Source organism: Sinohyriopsis cumingii, chromosome 9 (assembly GCF_028554795.1).
Source record: "Sinohyriopsis cumingii isolate HCF-2022 chromosome 9, ASM2855479v2, whole genome shotgun sequence".
Taxonomy (NCBI): Eukaryota; Metazoa; Mollusca; class Bivalvia; order Unionida; family Unionidae; genus Sinohyriopsis; species Sinohyriopsis cumingii.
In genome coordinates this window covers 2,741,916-2,767,827 of record NC_142969.1, presented here as the reverse complement: position 1 = coordinate 2,767,827, position 25,912 = coordinate 2,741,916, and the positions used below count along the sequence as shown (strand labels likewise).

The window sequence follows — 25,912 nt, the reverse complement described above, 5'->3', positions numbered from 1 at the left end:
GTAAGGTTGACTGTTTTGATAAATCTCTATCGTTGTCACTGGAAGATGTAATCACACGGCTAATGTATATAGCCTGAGAAGTATAGATCCAGCACTTGTTGCCTAGTAGCCCTATGCATCGTAAAGAACCTGTTTTCGTTTTGACCTCTTTTGTGGATTAATTATTAACTAATTATTGCACACTATATGAAGCTTGATTTCCAAGTCATGGGGTATAGAGGTTGTGGCTACTTGTCAAGACCCAAATGGCAAAAACAAGGCAAAAACATATTATGACACTGCTTGTTGACTTAGTTAGACACTGGTAACTTAAAGTATTGTTTTATAATTGATAGGACAAATTTGCCCTTGGACAAAATCCTCTTAGTAAACTGAAAGAGAGGGCATAATTACCTCCTCTTTTTTAAACTTTTTTAAGCCATCACAAATATACATATATACTGGTAACTTGTTTTCGGGTATGTTATTCGTATACAATCTGGTTTAAAGATCTGGTACTGGCCTATTTTGAAATAGGGTAAAATAGTGGAAAATAGGGGGAAAAGGGGAAAATACGGGTCAAACGGGGAAAATAGGGGAAAAAAGAAGACATATGACATATCACCAGGATATCTAATGTTTAATTTAATTATGGAATTTAATGTTTATCCAATAAAATCATGGCTTAGCGTTTAAGTCCTTTACATAAATAATAATAATGGTCATATACAGTATGCAGTTTCCTACAGCTTTCGTGGTTTCTTCGATGGCTTTAAGGTTTCGCTGATGATGACAATCAGATGCTTATGCAGGTTTTTGTGTCCTTCGTTGGACCTTTCTTCCCTGAGAGTTACCCTTTGCGTCTTAAAAGAGCTGTCGATTCCAAGGCAGCTTCCTTGCAGAGACTATTGACGAGAGTCCACAATGATGTGTGTTTAGGTTACCATCGATCTTTGATAAAAAAAGAGATGACAACTCTCGCACATGTTGTTTGAGAGGTTGTTGAATTAAGAGTAACTTGGTGAACATTCCGTATTATCTGGAGGCGACTAAGGTCCTATAATTGTTTGTATTCATGACTTTATTTTTCAATCGATCACGTTTGTTGGTAGAAATCCTACATATATTGCTATACCAAGGTTTTTCAGCGGGTCGAATTGTCACTAATGTTAAATGAATACACTTATTAGCTACTCAAAATTTCAGTTTATAATAAAGCCGAGTTATTGAAAAGTAGCCTTACTTTTGCCTATATAAGTGTCGTCATTATTTATTCATATGCAAAGTTACATTGATACATCCAAGTTGAATTTCCATGCCACCAATGTCAGAACCAAACATCAAAAGTTGTAGGTCCATGCCTTCAGTGTCAGAACCAAACATCCAAGTTCTGTGTCCACGCCTTCAGTGTCAGAATAAAACATCCAAGTTTTGTGCCCATGTCTTCAGTGTGAGAAACAAACATCGAAGTGAGAATTTCCAAGTCATCAATGTCACAAACAAACATCCAAGTGAGAATATCCATGCCATCGAAGTCAGAAAGAAACATCGAAGTGAGAATTTCCGCTTCAGAAACAAGCATATCAAACTCTTACCATTACGGTCAGACATATTCGCAGTTATCTTGGAATATACGTTTGGACATAAATCTCACAAGGCCCCCTATCGCCGTAATCGGGCCTTTTGCATATTCTAAAAAATACTATATTAACTGCTAAATTCTAATTTATAAGATATACACATCAGACAAATCAAACAAATATTTAATTTCATTGATATCCTTCATCCTGAATATCAAACAATGCATCAAATTAAACAAAACTAAAGTTACTTCATCGTAATTGTCCTTATTTTATGTGCCAAGTTTTAAATACTAGTTATTATTAACATTTAGATGTTTTAAGGGAATCTCGAGTAAACAAATGAGGAGGTCATTTTGAAGCATAACAATTAATTTATTCGTAGTTTCAAAATTTAGATCTCTTGAAAGAATCTTAAATTTCCAGAATAGTACTAAAACGATTCACGCATATGGGACATATGACTCAGTATTCTATACCCTGATAATAAATTAGGGCTTGATACATTTAATGAGAACTTTACCAAAGTATATATACCAAAATAGTTATCATCGGGACTGTGATTTTTTGGAGTTCTAACCTTCAAGACAGCTCACTTATATCTCTTGTCTGGAGTTTTGGCGTAGTTGGTCCAGTTAAAGTGTAGTTGTGGTTTAAATTTTACTGAAGAAACATGACCAAGAATTCGCCATCTTTGTTCCTGCCTTGCAATGTTCACTTATGAACTAGACAGTATTGTTTTAGGTTCACAAGTTAAGCGTCGGAATAAATACGTTTAGTCATAGCGCTGAAACATAGCAGAAGCCATACTGGACTCTTGAGCATGTCTGATCCCAAAATTTATATCATTATTCATGTTATTATATATATATATATATATATATATATATATATATATATATATATATATATATATATATATAAACGGGTTGTGACATTGGTCGTTCTGTAACACGCATTGCAATCATATTTAGGACATGATGTCATGTCCATCATCATTACAAGTGGACAAACACAAAGATTATTGACGATAAAAGCAAACATTTAGATTAATTACAAACACACTTTTTATGTTATGTTAAAGGGGAAGTAAGGTTGATGTTATTTAAAAATAGAAACAATACAAGGTTATCTTTTAAAGTCAAAGTTTTGCATATTTTGCCTTTGCTGTTCCAATAGTCCAAATCTTTACAATTGAAGTTTTCCTTCAAATATAGCTATGATGAGTACAATGGTTACTCCGAAGAACATTCCTACATTATGGAAGACAAACTCCAGTACAGGTGTTTCCGTTTCCTTGTGTACCATCATTGGAATCTGTAAAAAGAAAGTGGAAACTGTGAAAATATTAGCAAATAAAGTTGAAGGAACACCGATTTCCCATACTAGATTGTTAAAACATACAGTTTAACCAAGAATATAGAATATACAATAAAAGGACATTTATAAATATAGTAGTAATACAGCACCATTTAGGCAAAACGATCTGAACATTTAATTTAGCATCAAACATTTTGTATTAAATAATTTATAAATAAAATGTCTGACAATTGTATACTGAACAGTATTCAAATCATAGAGTTAATAACATCAGACTAGATTTTTATATTTGACACAATGCTAAAGTCACAAGTAAAGTTGATAGCATAAACATTGACTTGTATATTGACACATAGCTAAAGTCACAAGTAAAGTTGATAACATAAACATTGACTTGTATATTGACACGATGCTAAAGTCACAAGTAAAGATGATAACATCACAATTGACTTGTATATTGACACGATGCTTAAGTCACGAATATATTGAATATTATCCTAATAAAATCCTCAGAAATAGTCTATGTTTGAGGACTATATTGACACGCTACAAAAGTTAAGACAACATTGAATAACTTCGGAATCATATCCTTATAAATAAATTTTATTTTAGTTCTCAACATTCTTCAATCTGTGTTACGAATTATAGAAAGTGTTTAATTTTCATTTAAACTGGCGATGAAAAAAACTGATGGGTAATATTGGAGAATAAAGAAACCAGTTGTATGATACATTTGCACAGATACCTACCATGTCTGTTAAAGAAATGTACAAGAAGAGTCCAGCTGTAATGGCGAAAATCCAGTATCGGACTTCTAGATTGGTGGAAACAGCTAATCCAATGTATAGACCAATTACGGCCGTCAGGGAAGACAGGAAATTGAAAAACAGTGCCTTCTTAAAGGACATGCCGCTCGTTAAAAGAATGGCAATGTCACCTGCAGAGGGAGAGAGAGAGAGAGAACGTGATTATGTTATATTATGTTTTGTTTTATGGGGGGGGGGGGTGCGTGTTGAGGAACAGCAACACATTGAAGGTTATTACATACGGCGCATGTAAATTTTTTAGGCGAAAGGCAAATAACGGTAGCGAATCTAGGCTGTGATTCGATTTTGAAAACTGAACCTGTGTCAATTGACAGTCCTGAGAGAGAGCGAGAGAGAGAGAGAGAGAGAGAGAGAGAGAGAGAGAGAGAGAGAGAGAGAGAGAGAGAGAATAAACGTATCCTAATCATGTATTTTTTTTAGATATCGTCCCGAAAAAAAAGGAAACTTTTATCTATATTTGGACTACATCTTAGGTGTTATTAAAGATTGAATTATAGACATATACACATATTTAAAGATTGAATTATAGACATATACACATATTTAAAGATTGAATTATAGACATATGCACATATTTAAAGATTGAATTATAGACATATGCACATATTTAAAGATTGAATTATAGACATATGCACATATTTAAAGATTGAATTATAGACATATGCACATATTTAAAGATTGAATTATAGACATATACACATATTTAAAGATTGAATTATAGACATATACACATATTTAAAGATTGAATTATAGACATATACACATATTTAAAGATTGAATTATAGACATATACACATATTTAAAGATTGAATTATAGACATATACACATATTTAAAGATTGAATTATAGACATATACACATATTTAAAGATTGAATTATAGACATATGCACATATTTAAAGATTGAATTATAGACATATGCACATATTTAAAGATTGAATTATAGACATATACACATATTTAAAGATTGAATTATAAACATATACACATATTTAAAGATAGTAGTCAAACAAGACTGTGCCAATAAATCGCTTTTTTTTAATGCGACTGGACACACAAGCAATTATAGTTAATGATGGAAAAGAGATAATGGGATAATATAGGTGATGAAGAAGAGGAGGAGGTAAATGAAGTGGATGAAGAAGACTAAGATGTGGAGAAGGTTGATAACGTCATGGAGTGTTACACGAATAGACTAAGATGTGGAGAAGGTTGATAACGTCACGGAATGTTACACGAATAGACTAAGATGTGGAGAAGGTTGATAACGTCATGGAGTGGTAAACAAATAGACTAAGATGTGGAGAAGGTTGATAACATCATGGAGTGGTAAACGAATAAATTAAGATGTGGAGAAGGTTGATAACGTCATGGAGTGTTACACGAATAGACTAAGATGTGGAGAATGTTGATAACGTCACGGAGTGTTACACGAATAGACTAAGATGTGGAGAAGGTTGATAACGTCATGGAGTGGTAAACGAATAAACTAAGATGTGGAGAAGGTTGATAACGTCATGGAGAGGTAAACGAATAGACTAAGATGTGGAGAAGGATGATAATTTATTGGGGAGGTAAACGAATAGAACAAAACAAGAGAGACATGTGGAGCTTTAGAAATACTGACGGTCAGGGTGACAGACAAACAGACAAACATATTTACCTAGTTCATGTGGTATCTCGTGACATAAAATTGTGATGGTGGTTGCCACTCCCATCAGGATGCTTTGTGTGAAGGCGGCCCCAACAGCCAAACCGTCTGCAAATTTATGGACCGCATCACCAACAATCACCATGTAGACAATGGAGGGCAAAGGACCTAGAAAAGGCATTAAATTTCCAACAAGAGTAACTGCAGTTTCTTGCCAATTCTTTTTAATTTTACAAAGATGTCAGAGAAACATTTAATTTCAAATAAATATTACCTGGTTATTTTTTTTCTTTTTAATTTAATGGGATATTAGTCTAATGTACGTGGAAAGTTTAATTCCATTTTGTTCTACTTAAAAATCAAAACAATGTTTATCTCTCGCATTATCTTTTACTATTTTTTTCATTGATGAAGAAACATTATTGATTTATAAATGAAACAAAATATGCAGTATCAGTGTGACAGTTTTTAGGTAACACTGGAGATGTTTGTACGTTTGAATTTATCAGTTGATGAACGTTATTTAAATGCATTTACCAGTCGTATGGGATAGACGCATTGAAAGATTACATAATAAATAGCATGTGAAACGACTTTACGTCTCTTGTATTCTTAACGTTAATCATATGACATACAAAATCCTGAAGTTAAAGATATCACTGTAAAATTATAAGTTTTTAAGCTGAATTACAAAAAGGCCACTTAGAAGCGTTTATTTTCATTGTCTAACTTCATAATCACATCTGTATTCTGTCTTTCACGGGACTTTGAAAAAAGGTTGGGTTTGATGAGAATTTCGAATAACAAGTCACGCGAGAAAGATGGGTAGTATTATTCATTCGTTTCAGTCTCCCTATGCGAGCCTCAAATCACGTGCAAATAAGCCATAAGGTTATACATAGTGGAATTTAAGAAAATAAGACAAAACTTAAAGGATAGTAGATCGATTGACCTAAATTGTCAATGCATTAATGTAAATATTACTGCTACAACAAGATAGTATTAGTGGGGTGTAGGTTGAGATTGTTTCTGAATAAGAGCAATAGAATAGAAATTAACAATCATTGTAGCTATAAGGCTTGGAGACACGTCTTTGTCAATTTAGGCAAGTGCCCTAATGCGGAAATAAGTTTTTCAGTTATTATATGAAATTCATTTTATTGATTTTGGTAAGTACTATAAAGTGAAGATAAAGTCTTCAGCAATGACATGCACGTGGAATTTATTTCATAGATTTGTATCAACAATGAATGTTCAGTGATTACATGCACATGGAATTTATTTCATAGATTTGTATCAATCATTGATTTGTATCAACAATGAATGTTCAGTGATTACATGCACATGGAATTTATTTCATTGATTTGTATCAACAATGAATGTTCAGTGATTACATGTCAGGATGGCTAGGCTCTTTCTATAAATACAGAGTAATCTATAAAACAGTAATCTCATACGTGCTCAGCTAGACAAAAATACAGAAACCTTATTTATCGTTTTTAAGAGAAAAATATTTAATGTAATAGGTGATATGGGAATCGAACTGAAAACCTCTGATACACTTTTCGTTCAATCTCTCGCGTGAGCTAAACACAAGACAACCAAGAGATGGAGGAAGACAATAAGGACAGGAAACCGCTTTTTGCATTTTGTTTAAAAGTACCTTTTACGTGAATTGTACAAATAAAACATCTCGAATTTAGTTTTAAATAGAATTTTGAATAAGAGTCTCTCATGCAAAAATTGAGGATGTACAATTTGCATTAAAGCCATGAAACCTCTTTGAAAAATATTTTGAAAAAATATGACTATATAACGCTTTATTTGAAATAAAAGTTAAAGCTGAAATCACAATTTTGGCTTATGAAGAAAATTAAAAATTAAAGCATACAAGGTTTTTCTAAAGGTTTAATCTCCTCTACATAAAACTGTAGCTTCGAAACGTTTGTTGCGACAAAATGACTATTAAGTTCGGCTTTTCCTGTGATAGCTGCTGAAAACAGTGATACATCCCACAGTACTTACCTTGGTTTTCGCCCGCTGTATATGTGATTGCCCCATGGGAATGGCCATGCCCAGTTCCACCAGACGTCTGTAGCGGGGGAATGGAACCATGTCCGTTCTGCTTCAAGAGAGACGTAATTTAAATTATATATATATATATATATATATATATATATATATATATATATATATATATATATATATATATATATAATGTGACTTGTTTGTTTGTTAGTCTCTTTTAATTTCTTTTATTTCATTATTTGGTATCGATACGGTTACATTATATGCTCGACTGATCCAAAATCAAGTTCATTTTCTACCTGACCTGATTCAGTGATGTTGGTTTCGTAAACAAAATGTCTATCTCAATCCGAGTCTAGAAATTCCCCATGCAATACCAGGCCTATCTTTTGTTTACCATATGTTATATTCTAATTTTAGAAATGCCGGAAATAAAGTTTGCTAACTATATGTTATATTCTAATTTGAGAAATGCCGGAAATACCTTTTGTTTACCATGTGTTATATTCCGATTTGAGAAATGCCGGAAATACCTTTCGTTTACCAGATGATATATTCTAATTTTAGAAATGCCGGAAATACCTTTGTTTACTATATGTTTTATTATAATTTTAGAAATGCCGGGAATACCTTTTTTTACTATATCTTATATTATAATTTTAGAAATGCCGCAAATCCCTTTTTTTACTTTATTTGATATTATAATTTTAAAAATGCCAGAAATACATGTTGTTTACTATATTGTATATTATAATTTTAGAAATGCCGAAAATACCTGTTGTTTGCTTTATTTTTTATTATAGTTTTAGAAATGCCGGAAATACCTGTTGTTTACTACATTTTAAATTATATAAGACTTCTAATTATAACAAAGAATTTATTTGTTAGCATTATGAACCTTCCAGAAGGAAACTTTCCATTAGGTTTTTGTGTTTTGAAAATGCTAATTGCAACCGGTAGAGGACTATATCATCTTGTTTTACCAGAAACTAATTATTCGTGTTTCAAGATCTGAGAAAAATTTGCTGTATTTGTTGTGTCTAACAGGTCACCTGGGCTGGAATTTTATTTATTCAGATTGTTTAGCTCAAGTGATCCTTATCTTTACAAATAACATTCTTGGAAGTAGAAACTTGAATTTACAGTCAAATTTCAAATGAGGATATATTTTTGGATTGGATTACTGTTCTTCAGCAAAATACTGTTGGCACATCACCACTGCACTTGCCACCACAGGCACATCAACACATCCAGCATTGGATTTAATTTGGATTGCCACTAAAGTTTATTTGAACTTTAATTATTAGTACATGTGTTTGTAATTTTGGGATTATTTAGAATTAAATAAGCAATGCCGTAAGTTTCTGGGTTTTTTAAATACAGTTTTCAATTTGTATTCATGGGAAATAAATTATTTGTTGAATTTACAGAGCTTGTTGCTTCTCGGTCTTTTCTATGACTTATTTTAAGACCATATAATTGTAATATAAGTTTGCACTAGTTTTTATTGTACGCTCCACTTTAGGCTGCAGAACTGGACTAACAGCATAATGGTGTAGAATTTACTTCCGAAACAGATGAAATGATTATATTATTAGCTGGTTGTTTGGTTGGTTTTTGTACGTTAAACGCCATGTTTTAGCACACGATATGCTCTACATGACAGCCAGTAACTTTGGAAAGTAAAAAAAAAGGAAAATGCCCTAAAAGAACCTCCGAACCAATGGAGGCTACTGGAAAGTTTTCTTATATATCCACGTTTACCCAGCCTGAGATGACATTGATCTGCAAGGCAAGCACCTTAGACCTAGAGCCCCGACTACGTGGTAAGTGCCCTGGATCGCGATAAGAAATCCGCCCACGTGACATTTGGGAATTCACTTTAGCAATGTGACCAGTTATTTCTATCTTATAAACATCCGATAATAATAATAATAATGATAATAATAATAATAATAATAATAATAATAACAAATGTGAATAGTGAAATATTAATGAAACCATCCATTCAACTTATGTATCAGTGGCAAATACAGGGTTTCCTCAGAATGAATGAATAATTGACTAAGGATTCTGCCTCTGGTCAAGTTTAAGTACTTTTTTACATGTATGATAAAAGTAATAAAATAACACGCACATTCTAATTTAGCAGAAGAAAATAAAATAACGTTTGTCGCTTTCTCATGTGAAGTTTCACAGAACGAGATAAAGTTTGGCAAACCACTACAGTGTAGCTGTTGATAATTAAATTCGAGATCTCATTCTGAGATGGCTAAATAATCCAAGGCTAAACTCAAGAACATAAGCAAACAGCTTAATGAAGACGGGATGCTGGAGAGTTACGCTAATTTTTGTGTGGATAAAAGTGTAAACAGAAGAGTGAAAATAGTCGACGGCAACGGCTACATTTACATATTTGCATACCTGGGAAAGAAATTTATTTTGATTCTGTAATTTTATTATCACGTGATTACTAATGGAAACACTTTTTCATTGGTTGACTAAGTGTCATATGATTTACACTCATTCACGATATAACGCAGTCATGATGCAGTTTATACAGAGACATGCTGAATTTCAATATTTTCCATTAAAAAATGTAAATCATATGTGTAGACCACTGTCTTAAGTAAAGTAATTAAACGAGTTAACCCTTCTCTTTCAAATCATGTCATACAATAATTATCGACCTTTGTATACTGGCATGTCATACAACTGTATGAACTTCGAATCGATCAATATAAGATAAACTGGTTCCTATAACGTTTTACTCCCGTCACCAAAGGCCAATATTATACAACATATCACAAGTCTTGCAATACACAGAGCTAGGCTGCCATATAGCCCGGGCCTCGACCATTAAAAGGGCCATGAATTTCCGAAGATAATAAATATATTTGCGTTAGTTGTCTTTTAAACCTTTGTATAGTAAATAAATTATAAGGGTTTGTTTCGGGATTCAATTCATTTCCAGCTTTCCAGAATCAAACTCTCAAATTGGCACCAGGCCTCTCTCATCCATTGTGGAGGCCTGGTAATACATATGTACTGATTATTATCGCAAATGATAACTGATAACAGGCGGTGCTAATTTGTTGTTGGTTTGTTATATATGTTGTTTATATTTCTTCTTTTAAAACAAATATGGCTAATATTGTACATACTTGTGAAGCCTTCTCGATAATGGCGATATCGGTCTGCAGTTCCTCGTGGAATTTAATCTGCTTGCTTTCCTGTGATAAATATAGATTTGCATATATATATATATATATATATATATATATATATATATATATATATATATATATATATATATATATATATATATATATATATATATATTGTTAGAGGACGGTTTGAACACTGAACGCATTAACATCGACCAAAGTGCGCACACTGGGATAGATAGATAGATAGATAGATAGATAGATAGATAGATAGATAGATAGATAGATAGATAGATAGATAGATAGATAGTTAGTTAGATAGATAGATCGATATATAGATAGCTATACAGACAGATAGATAGATACATAGACTTATATACAGATATATATATATATATATATATATATATATATATATATATATATATATATATATATATATATATATATATATATATATATATATATAGATAGATAGATAGATAGACAGATAGACAGATATATTGATATAGATAGATAGATAAATAGGTAGATCTATCTATCTATCTATCTATCTATCTATCTATATATATATATATATATATATATATATATATATATATATATATATATATATATATATATATATATATATAAAGAGAGAGAGAGATTCATAGATACATGGACGGATAATTAAATGGCCGAAAATAAAATTAATATATGTGTTGCTTTCATTATATTTTACACTAGAAACTAGTCTCGTGATTTGAATCAGAAGAACAGACATGATCAGATGAATTCAGTGACTTCGTGCTCATAGCAACAAGATTTTAAACCCCTAATGCAATTAGATGATAAATATGCCTGTGTAAAATGTCCATCTGCATAATACGAACAATACGTGGAGGGCTAAGAGTACGGCAAGACACGAACGAAGCCTTGGTCATCCGCTGAATCCTGTCTCAATTCCAGCCGTATTGACTACGTCGTGCTACGTGACAAAGTGGGAACTGGTCGAGAGATTGAGGCTGATGCAGCGCAACTCTTCCTCACTTTAATCCAACTCTCGCGCAAGTCATTTATGTCATCACCCGCGCCAAAGTCCGGCGGCGATATGCGAGCTTCGAAGCTGCAGGTGTGGATGCATTGTCAGCCGTCATGGCGGACATGCAAGCTGGCGGCTCGGACCGTAGGGCCGTCTTCCACTGACATGAAGCAGAAATGGATGTCGGCAGCTGTCCGAGCGACTACGCAGATCTCTTCATGATAGCGCTGCTTACCTCCGTAACCTGAGGAAGGGACTTCAAGTTGCCTTTTAAAAGCCTGCTTCAACCACCCCAACCAGCAGGTCGAAACACAAAGATAACCCAAAAGGTTCCACTCACTCTTGGTATGTGGAATATGACAATTTATTTGATTGTGTAGAGGCTGATAAACCATAGACAAGAACTGCCCTGATTGCAAGAGAACGTGCTCGCTACAGGATAGAGATAGCAGCCCTGAGTGAAACTCGCTTGGCAGATTAGGGCCAATTGACTGACGTTGGAGCTGGCTAAATCTTTTTCAGAAATGGACGTGGCACCGATGAACGTCGGGAGTCTGGAGTTGGTTTCGCTGTCAAGTCGAGTTTGTTGAATAAGCTCTCCATCTTACCAAAGGGAATTAATGACCGGCTTATAATGCTGAAGCTACACTTACATGGACAAAAATCAAGCCACACTCATTAGTGCGTTTGCACCAACCATGACCAACTCGGAGGAAGCCAAAGACATGTTCTAACATGATCTGGAAGCTCTGATTGCATCAGTACCAAAGTCAGACAAGCTGCTCATTCTTGGTGATTTTAACGCCAGAGTTGGCGAGGACCACATCTCGTGGGAGGGAGTTATGGTTACATTTGGCATTGGGAACTGCAACAGCAATTTACATCTGCTCTTAAGGATGTACGCAACATATGATCTCCTGATCACAAACACAGCCTTCAGTCTGTCTAACCGTAATGAAACAACTTGGATGAACCCACGGTCTAAGCATTGGCATCTGATAGAATACATCTTAGTCCGTAGGAATGACAGGCAGGATGTCCATGTGACCAAGGCCAATGTGCGGTGCTGACTGCTGGATAGACCACAGGCTACTGATTTCCAATATGAATCTCAGAATTCAACCTCACAGACATCCACGGTAATTTACGTCCCAAAGAGATTCAACATCTCCAGATTTAAATTCTGCAACACTGAGCAGGCTCTGTTACAGGACTCACGAAAGACTCAGATACCAACGATGTAGATAAATGCTGGTTTACTCTGCTGCATCAAAAAACCTTGGCGTCACTGCGCGAAAGCATCAATACTGGTTTGACTATAAATGTTAAGAAATTCATCAGTCCCTGCTGGAAGAGAAGCATCGTCTCCAACGTGCGTAGAACATCGACCCCAAGTCCGCTACAAAGAAAGATGCCTTCAGCAGAGTCCGCCAAGCTGTGCAGAAAACACTGCGCAAGATGCGGGACACATGGCTGAGCCGACCTACTGATGTCATTCAGTCCTTTGCCGCCAGACACAACATGAAATATTTCTATAATACTATTTGTTATGTTTATGGCTCAGGAACAACAGGCAGCACCGATGGCAGCACTCTCATAACCGAGAAGGAGAAGATACTGGAACGCTGGGTGGGACACCTTTGCTGTGTCCTCAACATTCCGTCTTCCATAAACGATGAAGTGATCGACCGTCTACCCCAGATGGAGATCAACGATAGATTGGCTGACCTTCCAACAATGTTGGAAACTTATTGAGCTCCTTTCTAGTTGGAAAGCTCCAGTAGCAGACTCCATCCCAGCTGAGATCTACAAGTCTGGTGGGCCTAAGTTAGTGGAAAGACTAACATAAATATTCTGTGGGATGTGGAAGCAGAAGCACATATCCCAGAAATTCAAAGATGTATCTATCATTCACATTTACACACGTAAAGGCAATCGTGAGTCCTGCGACAATCATAACAGAATCTCTCTACTCTGCATCGAAGGCAACATCCTCACCAGGTTACTGATGAACAGACTCACAGAGCACCTTGATCATGGCCTACTGCAAGAAAGTCAGTGTGGTTTCAGAAAGGAGAGAGTCACCATCGACATGATCTTTGCAGCCAGTCAGATGCAAAATAAAGCGTCTTGAACAAATTGTCCATCTATACAACACATGTGTGGACCTGACTAAGGAATTCGACAATGTCAGCCGGGAAGGCCTTTGGAAGATCATGGCCAAATTTGGATGTCCAGAATTCTTAAATGAAATGGTAAGGCATTTTCGTGATGGCATACTTGCCAGAATCCAGAACAAGGGTAACTATTCCATACTCTTTGCAGTTACGAATGACGTGAAACAAGGATGCGTGTTAGCCCCCACTCTCTTCAGCCTCATATTCTCCGCAATGTTGATGGACGCTTTCAAAGACAGTGATGTGGGAGTAGGTCTCCTATACCGTCTGGATGGTGAAGTTGTTCAACCTTAGGGGGATTCAAACCAAAACCAAAGTCGAAATTGAGAACATTAGCGACCTCCTGTTTACAGATTACTGGGCCCTCGACTCCAGTACGGAGGCTGGCATGCAGCAGAGCATGGACCGTTTTCCACAGGGTGCACTAACTTCAGACTCTCAATCTCTATAAGCAAAACCCAGGTTCTGCATTGGGCAGCTTCTGGAGAAGATTACCTGTAACCGTCCATCACTGTCTATAGCCTAAAGCTCAAAACTGTAGACAGGTACACATACCTCGGCAGCACCCGTTCACAACCAGCCAACATAGACGATGAGATCAACACCAGGATTGCCAAAGCCAGCGTAGCATTTGGCAGACTCTGCTCAAATATATGGGATAGGAGAGGCATCAATATTGCCACCAAACTCAAAGTCTACACAGCGGTTTTTCTCCCCACCCTCCTCTATACCTGCGAGACCTGGACTGTGTATAGCCGCCATGTAAAAAATTTAACCACTTCCATACGAGCTCCCTGAGAGAACTACTGAAAATCAGATGGCAAAACAAGGTACCGAACACAGAGGTGCTCCCTCAGACCGGCACGACAAGCATCCACACCATACTGTGCAAGGCACAACTCCGATGAGCTGGCCATGTTGTACGCATAACGGTAGAACGCCTTCCTAAGAAGGTCTTCCATGAAGTGCTACAGCAAGGTAAGAGATCTCACTGTGGTCACAAAAGAGATACAAGGACACCCTCAAGGCCTTGCTAAAGAAATTAGGCATTGACCCTGACAGCTGGGAGAGTCTCGCTGCTGATCGATCTGGTTGGCGTAGTCAAGTCAATGCCGGTGCGACAGCCTTAGAAATGACTGGTAAATGCAGCTGAGAAACGTGATCTGCGCCTGTATCTTCAACATTCAAAACTTTATCTGCATGCTGATGATACTATTTTACTTACGGCTTGTTCCAGCCTTATAAGTGTGAACTAAAACATTGGGTGAACACTTGTATAATATTGAATAATGGTTATAACTGAATAACATGGTTATCAGTCTCCGAAAATCCAAGGCAGTTTTGTAGCAAGATTATCAGTGAACGAAAATCCATATCTTGTATTGAATATCTTCAATAATTAAATTGAAAGTATTGACACAAAACCTTATGGGATTCATGTTGATAAGAATCTAGGCTGGTATAAGCAAGAGAGACACGACTGTATAAGCAAGAGAGACACGACTGGTATAAGCAAGAGATACACGACTGGCATAAGCAAGAGAAGTAAGGCTGGTATAAGCAAGACAGACACGACTGGTATAAGCAAGAGAAACACGACTGGTATAAGCAAGAGAGACACGACTGGTATAAGCAAGAGAGACGCAACTGGTATAAGCAAGAGAAACTCGACTGGTATAAGCAAGAGAGACACGGCTGGTATAAGCAACAGAGACACGACTGGTATAAGCAACAGAGACACGACTGGTACGTAAAACCTAAAACCTTGTCTTTCACAGAGGATAAATTATATCTAGCAGTTCAACTATTGGATGTTATTTTACAATGCATTTTGTCACTTTCTAGGACTGTTGCTGCACAAGATGGGGAAATACATCTGATATTCACACGATCCTCAAAGTTCAAAAGAGTCAAAAACAATAATCGCAACGTTACCATTTGATACTCGTTCAACAATGCTACTCTAAAAATTGACATGACTGTAATTTGAATACATATTAAACTATCAAAGGTCTATATAAATGTGCATATAAAGTAAAGTATGAATCTTGTCAACAATAGTTCCCTGGCATTAATCATTTTATGTCAGGAAAACTGTGTCAAGATCCTAAACTTTGTCAACAATAGTTCCTTGGTATTTATCATTTTATGTCAGGAAAACAGTGTCAAGATCCTAAACTTTGTCAACAATAGTTCCTTGGTATTTATCATTTTATGTCAGGAAAACAGTGTCAAGATCCTAAACTTTGCCAACAATAGTTCCTTGGTATTTATCATTTTATGTCAGGAAAACAGTGCCAAGATCCTAAACTTTGTCAACAATAGTTCCTTGGTATTTATCATTTTATGTCAGGAAAACAGTGCCAAGATCATAAACTTTGTCAACAACAGTTCCTTGGTATTTATCATTTTATGTCAGGAAAACAGTGTCAAGATCCTAAACTTTGTCAACAATAGTTCCTTTGCATTAATCATTTTATGTCAGGAAAACAGTGTCAAGATCCTAAACTTTGTCAACAATAGTTCCTTGGTATTTATCATTTTATGTCAGGAAAACAGTGTCAAGATCCTAAACTTTGTCAACAATAGTTATTTGGTATTTATCATTTTATTTCTGAAAAACAACGTCAAGATCCTAAACTTTGTCAACAATAGTTCTTTGGTATTTATCATTTTATGTCAAGAAAACAGTGTCAAGATCCTAAACTTTGTCAACAATAGTTCCTTGGTATTTATAATTTTATGTCAGGAAAACAGTGTCAAGATCCTAAACTTTGCCAACAATAGTTCCTTGGTATTTATCATTTTATGTCAGGAAAACAGTGTCAAGATCCTAAACTTTGTCAACAATAGTTCCTTTGCATTAATCATTTTATGTCAGGAAAACAGTGTCAAGATCCTAAACTTTGCCAACAATAGTTCCTTGGTATTTATCATTTTATGTCAGGAAAACAGTGTCAAGATCCTAAACTTTGTCAACAATAGTTCCTTGGTATTTATCATTTTATGTCAGGAAAACACTGTCAAGATCCTAAACTTTGCCAACAATAGTTCCTTGGTATTTATCATTTTATGTCAGGAAAACAGTGTCAAGATCCTAAACTTTGTCAACAATAGTTCTTTGGTATTTATCATTTTATGTCAGGAAAAGAGTGTCAAGATCCTAAACTTTGTCAACAATAGTTCCTTGGTATTTATCATTTTATGTCAGGAAAACAGTGTCAAGATCCTAAACTGAAGTCGATCACTGATGATCATTACAAAACTCCATTTCCAAACATAAATAATTTTAAAAATTAATTTGCTTTTGTTCAAAACAAAACCATTTGTATATTATCTTGAAAGATAATTTTCATTGTCAATATTGAAAAAGCACTCCAATTTACTTTTGTGAATTTATTGTTAATGTACTACAGCGAACTTTAATGTTTGTTCTGATTTTGAACAATGTCTCGATCATGTTGGTTTTAGAGGGAAATAGTTTATGAAAGCAAATTAAGTTACCCCAACAAATGTATCTATTTATTTATCTATTTGAATAGCGCCTTTATGTGACGGTTATACTGTTCATAAACAAACTCTATATACATAATAATAATATGAGTTAACTACCGTAATTATTGTACAGGTTTTGGTAGGTAGGAATCAGAAGAGAAACAAAAACCACCGCCTCCACCAGCAACAACAACAATCATTCTTGATATCACAGAGCTTCGCAATTGAAGGTGACATGGTTTCATACCACTCTAAGCTCTAAGCTCCTTATTTGTCGACCAGAGCCAGAAGGTCCAGAATTCCCCTCCCCCCGCCCTCAAAGTATGCAGTGGTGTTTTTCAGCTGGCAGTTTTAAATGTTTCTAATTATTTCGGTAATTAAACGTGGCCTTTACATTGTACAGAACTTAATATTGCACGCTGTGCAATATATATATTACAGTGTTGAATGTCATATCTTCTCAGGCCATTCGGATACTCTTTGTTCACTCTCCGCTAAGTCAGTTTGTTTATCGCCGTAATAAGCATCAACTAGAAGGTCTGCCTTCCTCAACCCCAACCCACAAGGAATTTTCACAATCCTGTGCGCCAAGGCGAGTCAATGTGAATGGACTGTGACTATTAGTCACAGTAATAAACAAGAATTAATGGAGGGATATTGATAAACAGGAGCAAAATAATGTTGGTTTGATGTCAAAATGGCGAAGGTCTGAAAATAAGGTTACCAACCTGGAAGAGTCATTGCATGATTGGATCCAATACCAGCATGACGTTTAGTAGGTCAAGGACAATTCATATTAAACCTTTCTGGCGAGCAACTCTTGAGAGACGAATATTTTGTTACGCAGATATCTTTCTGTTTATCTTGCTTCTATTTGGTTTTAAATACTCACCCGTTGCCGAAGTATTACCATCAGAGACTCGAATATGTAAAAGAGCCAGATTCCTGAAAGACAATGACGAATAAGTTATATGTTACTATGTGACGAATCCTCATTCTCAGCGTCTCAAAGCTTCACACAACTTGCTATATTTGATACGCATCTATCAATCTTTCTATCAATCAATCTATCACTCAATTAACTAATATTTTTATCAATCAATTTATCAACTTTTATATCAATTTATTTATGACGTTTCTATCAATAAATTAATCAATTTTCTATCAATCAGTCTATCACTATCTATCACTATCCAGTTAATAGTTCTATCAATCAATTTATAAATTTTCCATCAATCGATTTATGAATTTTCTATTAATCAATTTATCAATTTTCTATCAATCTAGATATCACTCAATCAATTAATATTCATATCAATCAATTTATCAATTTTCTATCAATCTCTTAATCTTTGAATCAATCTATCTTTCGATTAATCGCTCTATCAGCCTTTCTATTAATATATCTATCCGTCTTAGTTTGTGATGTAGTGATGTATTAATATAAAATAAATGCAAAGAACAACTATCATAACACACAAAAAAATTTAAATTAAACCAAAAAAAATAGTTGAAGGAAGATTTGGTCAGAGATATACTGGAAAGATTCACAGTTTTAATAATATCGTGATATCAATTAAAGCAGTGACAAGGACAAGTTTTGACGAGATTTTACGTGATTTCACAAGATTCTTGCAACGCAATGAAAATTTGACGGGGTTTAAAACTTGAACTGTGTACAACCAAGAAGAACTCTTGGAGAAAAAAGAAACGGAGTACCAATGAACCCAGGACTATACTGATGTATGTCAAAACATCAGAGTCCAGTAAAACATACTACAATATTTGGACAACCGGGTGGAATTAATTTTCTTCCGCCCATGCCTTCGACACTGCTATTACATTTCCCAACTGGAACAAAGGGAAGATACACTTTACAGTATTCAAATACATGTGTCATTCCTTATTTCATTAAACTCACTGAGCTCAAGACAGCAAGGGATGTAAATATACGATGATTTTAGCTTAATTTGGCGAATAATACAATATTTATCTTACCCCCACATGCTGCCAAACCATACCAGATATATGGTTCAACCCCGACACTCGTATTCTCTTCGTGATGCATTTCCTCTTCTTCTACCGCTCCAAATGCCTGTGGAAACATGTTTATTTATTTATTTATTTATCCATTGATTTAATTATTTATTTATTTATTCACTTAATTTGTTATTTATTGATTTTTGTATTTATTACTTGATATATAGACATGTATAGACTACGTTAAATAATTGACCTCTAAGATAATAAAAATACTTTTCTTTCAGTAATTACAGTAACTGTGTTTATTCTTTCAGTAATTAGATAGCTGTTTGTTTCTTTCAGTAATTCTTTTAACTTAACCATATTTATGGAAGAAAATATCAGATTTGTTCGGATGTAACAAATAAAAACTATATGAATTTCGTATACACTGGTGTATAGCATCATTAAATTAAAATTAAATGATGATATGAATTTCATATATACTCGTGTATAGCATTATCAAATTAGGATTTAAAAACGGTCAAATTTAAACCTGTATGAAGATTCCACTCTTACTAACATGCATACACCTGCATATGACACGCAGACAGCTGCCTATGACACGCAAACACATATAAATGACACGCAGACACCTGCATATGACGTATCGACAACTGCATATGACACGCAGAAATCTGCATATGAGACGCAGACACTTGTAAATGACACGCAGATACCTGCATATGACGTACATACACATGCATATGACACGCAGACACCTGCATATGACACACAGATACCTGCCTATGACACGTAGACACCTGTAAATGACACGCAAGCACCTGCATATGACATGCAGACACCTGCATATGACACGCAGACAACTGTAAACGACAAGCATATAACTGCTGGAAGGTATGCCTCAGGTTCATATTAATAAATCTGAAAAGAAAGTGATGCAAGTCGACTCGACTTTTTTGGTGATGTATATAAATGTTGTGTATCTTATTTTACCTAACTTGATTTGAACTTGTATAAAATACACATACTCTGTGTTCTCACACGTAGTCAGGACAGACAACCGTGTTTTACACTGTGTTCTCACACGTAGTCAGGACAGACAACCGTGTTTTACACTGTGTTCTCACACGTAGTCAGGACAGACAACCGTGTTTTACACTGTGTTCTCACACGTAGTCAGGACAGACAACCGTGTTTTACCTGTATTGACACATGTAGTTAGGGCAGACAACCAACCGTGCTTTAACTCTGTATATCTATGTATGTAGATATCTAAGTATATATATATATATATATATATATATATATACACACACACACACACACACACACATACATATATATATATATATATATATATATATATATATATATATATATATATATATATATATACACACACACACACACACATACATATATATATATATATATATATATATATATATATATATATATATATATATATATATATATATATATATATATATATATATATATAACGACTCAACATCTCCAGGCTGAAAGTCGGCAACACTGAGCAAGCTCTGACCGAAGCTCCGACAAGCCAGCTAGAAACCAATGACTCTGATACCAATGACGTAGAGAAATGCTGGGCGGCCTTCAAACATATGGTATATTCTGCTACATCTGAAACCCTTGGCGTCACTGCGCTAGAGCACCAAGACTGGATAGACCAGAACTATGAAGAAATACAGTCCCTGCTAGAGGAGAAGCATGGTCTCCAGCATGGTCTCCATCATGCATACAACATCGACCCCAAGTCCGCTGCAAAGAAAAGTGTATTCAGCAGAGTCCGCCAAGCTGTGCAAAATAAACAGCGCGAGATGCAGGACACATGGCGGAGCCAAAATACTGATGATATCCAGTTCTTTGCCGACTGACACGACATGAAGAATTTCTATAGTGCTCTTCGTGATGTTTATGGCCCAGTAACATCAGGCACAGCCCCACTCTTGAGCTCAGATGGCAGCACTCTCCTGACCAAGAAAATGAAGATACTGGATCAGCCATCTCCGGATCCAACCCCAGTGAATCGATGACATTAAATTGTCCTCGTTGACACCGATAATCGAACATCATCATCATCTATAGATATGTATGTATCGCTAAAAAGATATCTTATGGGAGATTTTAGATTTAAGTATTTTTCTAAGATGACAAACGCATGAGAGCATTTTTCAAGTGTTCTGTTAATAGCTAATGTCTTTTGGGGAAATATATTTTTCTTTTGAGTAGTGTCTTAATTTGAAGAAAAAACTTTGTGTCGGACAATTTGATGGGCAGAAAAGGTTGGACAAGAAAAGCAAAAACTTATTAATAGTCAAAAGTACATATAGAGTACTGGTCCGATAAAAATATATATGGAACTGTTTTGTATGTAAAGGAAATTGAGGAGAATTTTGCATTTACGCTGTTAAAAGTAAATTGTGGATAGATTTATGATTACGCTATGAGAAGGAAATCGTGGACAGTTTTATATGTACGCTGTGAAAAGGAAAACAAGGACAGTTTCATTCGTGTGTTGTGAAAAGGAAATTTTGGACAGATTTATATGTGCGCTTTGAAAAGGACGTTGTGAACAGATTTGTATGTACGCTGTGAAAAGGAAATTGTGGATAGATTTGTGATTACGCTGTGAGAAGTAAATCGTGGACAGTTTTATATGTACGCTGTGAAAAGGAAAATAAGGACAGTTTTATTCGTGTGTTGTGAAAAGGAAATTTTGGACAGATTTATATGTGCGCTTTGAAAAGGACGTTGTGAACAGATTTGTATGTACGCTGTGAAAAGGAAATTGTGGACAGATTTGCATGTACGCTGTTAAAAGTAAATTGTGGATAGATTTGTGATTACGCTGTGAGAAGGAAATCGTGGACAGTTTTATATGTACGCTGTGAAAAGGAAAATAAGGACAGTTTTATTCGTGTGTTGTGAAAAGGAAATTTTGGACAGATTTATATGTGCGCTTTGAAAAGGACGTTGTGAACAGATTTGTATGTACGCTGTGAAAAGGAAATTGTGGACAGATCTGTATGTAGGCTGTGAAAAGGAAATTGTGGACAGATTTGTTCACTCTCACCAGTTCTCAAAAGCAAACGGCATATCTATCTATTTATCTACACACACACACACACACACACATATATATATATATATATATATATATATATATATATATATATATATATATATATATATATATATATATATATCATAGTTTAGTATTTGTACCAAATTTTGCATCACGGGTCTAATATGTATATACAAATAATTAAAGATTTACCACGAACTCTGTTGGAGTTATGATCCATAACCCTTGACTGTAAGGAATATTGGAATCTTTTTCTATATTGCCAGCTAAATTCCTTTGGTGTTAATAATTTCAACAATTGCACACAAGTATGCTATGTTAATAATCACAACAACTGACACAAGTATGCTATGTTAATAATTAAGTATGTTATGTGTTTTACTTTTAAAAAATACACCTTCCATACCGTTTACTGAAACACAGAGCATAATAACCGGTTGGAAATTTTACAAAAGTTTTGAATCAGACGCTTTTATTGTTCCTCTGAACAGGTTTAATGTTGCAAGATGTATAGAGTATTTAGCTGATTTTTATGAACGAACAATGACGCTTTCATATCATCCTTTGATTATTCTCTCACATATTTTAACATCATTTGGTTACTTTTTCACACAATTTAATATCATATGGTCAAGTTCTCACATACTTTTACACCAATTTGTCACGTTCTCGTGTATTGTAACATCATTTGGTCATTTTCTCACATAATTTAACGTCATTTGGTTACCCGTAGTATACAGTTTGTACCCAGTTTAATGTCACTCGCCATGTACCTCAGGTAATAGGTGAATTAACGCATCTGCCGTTAATGTCCCTACAGCAAGCCCCAGAAATGACGCCATCATCACACGATATAGGCTCTTTTTTGCACAAGGGATGATGAAAGCACCAGCAACGGAACACAGGCAACACAGAAAAATACCCAGCGATCCATACCCATAACCTGAGGGAACAAAACCATTGGTATTATTGTTAATTGCTTAGAGAGACATTCAGAGAAACCTATCGCATTTTCAAGCATATTCACGCAACATCGCTTAAAGAAAAATATTGGATCAGATGCGAACTTCTCTTATTCCGTGATTGCGATTGAGGGATGGGAATGGAGTCTTGCCTACCTGATTTTTGTCATGACTTTTAAGTACTGAACAGGATGTTTACTTAGCATGAGTTGAAGTATGATCTTATTTGCAATAAGACTAGGCCCAGCAATGTTCCATTCGGAGAAATAAAATTCCCTCCAGAACATTCTATTTCGACTTAGTCAAGTGGGAATGTTTATAAGGGAGATTTGGTAAACAATTATTCATTCATTTCTTAGTCCTTCGTAATTTATGATCAGATGTTATAGTTTCGTTCCAGTAAACTTTTGAGAGGAATTATTTAATACTATCATTCATTGGTATTACTATGTACACACTGTCTAGATAAACACACTATTTTGGAATTATTGAGAACTCATTCATGAGCATTCTTGACTATATCATCGAGGTACACCAAATAGTAAGTATATGAACTCATTTGGAACATTCTATATTTCTGGACTTGTGATGGAACATTTAGGATTATTTCGAATTTAGTACACCTTACTGTAAGTGTCTCATATCTTTACAAATTGTAACTTAGATAAATTATTTGTCGATTTTAATAAATTTGTTTGTATCGCTATTTTATGTTACATAGTTTAAGACCCAGAATCGTAACGCCTTAATGCACAGTTATGCCCATTTCCCTTCCTTAATACACATGATAAATGTCCTTTGCTCATCCTTATCCACAAAGATTATGCACAACGACTGTCTCCCTTGTTCCTTCTTATTACACAAAAAATCACTACGTTTGTCTTTAACACGTATGTTTTACAATCTATTGACCCTCTTCTAAGAATTAGGAATACACCAGTCTTTAGTATGTATGTTTTATAATCTATCGACCCTCTTCTAAGAATTAGGAATACACCAGTCTTTAACATGTATGTTTTATAATCTATTAACCCTCTTCTAAGAATTAGGAATACACCAGTCTTTAGTGTGTATGTTTTAGAGTCTATTGGCCCTCCTTTAAGAATTAGGAATATTCCAGTCTTTAACATGTATGTTTTATAATCTATCGACCCTCATCTAAGAATTAGGAATACACCAGTCTTTAACATGTATTCATAAGCAAATCAATGAAGTCGCTAAGAAGAATGTCACAAATATAGTCCATGCAGCGAAATCAGCCCACTACACTACAAAGATCATGGAAAGTTCCAGCTGCAAAGAGCTCTTCGAGATTACTAACAAGCTAATGTCAAGGAACAAATCAACACCACTTCCAACTACCTTCTCTCCAGTCGTCCTTCCGGACATGTTTTCAAATTTCTTCCGTGACAAAGTACAAACCATTAGAGATAAGCTTGACACCACAATTTCAATTGACTCGTCGGCATCATACGGTTGGGATACAGAATTTGAGCGGCAACCATTAGCAGCATTTGAACTTGTATCTATGGATTTTGTACGTGTAATCGTGACGAAAAGTGTACCAAAGTCATGTGAACTTGATCCAATTCCAACATCATTACTGCTTGAGTGCTTAGATCCAGTATTGCCTTCACTAACTAATGTCATTAATACCTCTCTGTCATCCCGGGAATTCACATCATTTTTCAAAACTGCCATTGTAAAGCCTCTGCTGAAGAAACTAACACTAGACCATAACGATTTAAAGAACTACCGCCCAGTTTCTAATCTCCCATTCATATCAAAATCTTAGAACAGGTTGTTCTATCCCAGCTTGTATCTCATCTAAATTCAAACAGTCTTTTTAGCAATGTACAATCTGCATATCGCCCTTGCCACAGTACTGAAACCACTCTTCTAAAAGTAGTTAATGACATTCTCTCTGCGTTGGATAGCGGAAAGACTACAGTCCTCACCCTCATTGATTTTGTCTGCAGCATTTGACACAATAGACCATGATATATTACTTTACCGTCTCCAGCATGCATTTGGCATTCATGATACAGCCTTACTGTGGTTCAAGTCGTACTTGGTCAACAGGACACAAATTGCATCTGCAAATGGAATACACTCCAGCCCAGTTGATCTATGTTGTATTGTTCCACAGGGGTCTGTTCATGGACATGTTCTCTTCATTCTGTACACTCAGCTGCTCTCAAGTGTCATAGATCATCATCCAGTGTCTCACCTATTGTACGCTGATGGCACCCAAATATACAAATCTAGCCACCCAACTGAAGTTGATGATACCATCCAAGGTGTAGAGAGGTGCATTTCTGATGTGAAATCATGGGTGACATGGAACAAGCTGCAGATGAATGATGATAAAACTGAGGCCATTCTGATCACAACACAAAGACTTTCTCATTCACATCATTTACCTCAAACAATAAATATCAGCAACGCCAACATTAAATTCACACAATCAGTACAAAACCTAGGTGTTACTCTGGACAGTACTCTCACATTGCCCCAACATGTCATCAACATATGCAAGGCTGCATATCTTGAGCTGAGACGCATCAGCTCAATTCGCAAATATCGTTCAGTTGATACCACT

At 35.2% G+C, this 25,912-nt stretch overlaps 1 protein-coding gene across 1 annotated transcript in view; it reads right to left on the bottom strand.

Annotated features, from left to right (window-relative positions):
- Positions 1 to 603: 603 nt before the first annotated feature.
- The window catches only part of LOC149791176 (zinc transporter ZIP4-like), a 49,691-nt gene continuing 24,382 nt past the window's right edge, over positions 604 to 25,912 (bottom strand). Inside the window, exons 8-15 of the mRNA XM_089969627.1 lie at positions 23,122 to 23,291; positions 19,246 to 19,342; positions 18,140 to 18,192; positions 10,549 to 10,617; positions 7,382 to 7,481; positions 5,369 to 5,524; positions 3,629 to 3,816; positions 604 to 2,876 (exon numbers count right to left, since the gene is read on the bottom strand). Coding sequence (XP_089825753.1) covers positions 2,748 to 2,876; positions 3,629 to 3,816; positions 5,369 to 5,524; positions 7,382 to 7,481; positions 10,549 to 10,617; positions 18,140 to 18,192; positions 19,246 to 19,342; positions 23,122 to 23,291 — 962 coding nt within the window. The 3' untranslated portion in view covers positions 604 to 2,747. The remainder of the gene's footprint in view (positions 2,877 to 3,628; positions 3,817 to 5,368; positions 5,525 to 7,381; positions 7,482 to 10,548; positions 10,618 to 18,139; positions 18,193 to 19,245; positions 19,343 to 23,121; positions 23,292 to 25,912) is intronic.